Raw genomic sequence first — 1,247 nt, 5'->3', positions numbered from 1 at the left:
GGCAGGTGGGTGGTGGGGGCGGCGGAGGCGGCGGCGGGGGCAGCAGGTTGGAGTAGCCGGGCGGTAGCGCGGCCTGAGCCGCGTAGGGCACGTAGGCGGGCGCGCAGCTGGCAGGGAGAGCCGCCATGCTCGAGGGCAGCATCTTGACCGGCGAGAACTCGTAGGGGTACGAGGGGTCGGCAGGGGGTGTGAGCGGTAGCTCGTGCGCAGCTCCGAAGGACGGCTGCAGGTGAGTTTTCTGCGGCGTCAGCCCCAGACTGGGGTGCGGGGGCGGAAGCGCGCCCGGCGAGTGCGCCGGCATGTCGGCGGTCCACGGGTGGAAGAGCCTGGAGGGTGAGCCCAGCGCGGGGTCGTAGGGCACCTGCAGGAAGTCCGGGGGCGCCGCCGCGCCCGGCTGGCCGATTCGGCTACAGGTGGCGGCCAGCAGCGCCAGGGGCGAGTGCTTGCCCAAATCCGGGGAAGCGCTGGGGGTGCGGTCCTGCATGGGCGGCGGCAGCGAGGGAGGGCGGAGAAGAGACAAAAGGTTAGCGCTCCAAGCGTGGACTCCAGGCCGGCCCATCACCCCCACTCCCGCTATTATACCGCAGCCCCTCCTCCGCCCTGGCTGTCCCTCCCCCGCCATCGCACCCCACGCACGCACCCACCGGTCCCAGAAAACTTTTGGTGCCTCGCTACCTGAACACCAGGCGCGAAAGCGCTTCCTGCTAAACTACTTGGTGCAAAGAGACGCCATCCAGCCTTAGAGGAAGCAGGCGCAAAGCGGGAGGGGGAGGGACCCGACGGGTCGCTCCCGGCTCCGCGGCCAGTAAGAGTCTGGAAACACTCACAGCCCGGCTGCCCAGCCACCCGCCCTCCCATCTTTTAAGCTCTTTTTCTCGCTTTCCTTGCGCTCCTCCCCGGCCCGCCCCAGGCTGGAATCAGCAGGAGGGTCCTGCTCCCGGCCGGTCGCGCACCCCCAAACAACCCCCGGATCCACGCGTCCCTCCCCCAAAGGTCACACTCTCGACACTAGGTTAGGTGTGAAGTTGGCGCGGACATCCCTAGGTCTGACTCCAGCTGCACCCACCGGCGAGGTTTCCTTTGAGATTCAGGGTGCACAGAGGAACAGGAGAGATCCGGACGTGGCCCTTCCCACCACTTCCCCGCCCCCTGCGGGCCCGGCCCTGACCTGGAGGAAGGCCTGCAGCGAGTCGTTCCGGAGGACGGCTACTGCGGCCATGGCTACAGCACGCAGGCCGCTCGCCGCG

The 1,247-nt window shown here is 68.8% G+C and overlaps 1 protein-coding gene across 1 annotated transcript in view; it reads right to left on the bottom strand.

Moving 5' to 3' along the window:
* Positions 1-1,219, bottom strand: part of SP5 (Sp5 transcription factor) — a 2,581-nt gene extending 1,362 nt beyond the window's left edge. The window contains exons 1-2 of the mRNA XM_008567648.1: positions 1,169-1,219; positions 4-478 (exon numbers count right to left, since the gene is read on the bottom strand). Of these exons, the coding sequence (XP_008565870.1) occupies positions 4-478; positions 1,169-1,219 (526 nt within the window). The remainder of the gene's footprint in view (positions 1-3; positions 479-1,168) is intronic.
* Positions 1,220-1,247: the final 28 nt, after the last annotated feature.

The sequence above is a fragment of the Galeopterus variegatus genome, unplaced genomic scaffold, assembly GCF_000696425.1.
Source record: "Galeopterus variegatus unplaced genomic scaffold, G_variegatus-3.0.2 Scaffold335, whole genome shotgun sequence".
NCBI lineage: Eukaryota > Metazoa > Chordata > Mammalia > Dermoptera > Cynocephalidae > Galeopterus > Galeopterus variegatus.
This window is presented reverse-complemented; position numbering and strand designations above follow the sequence as displayed.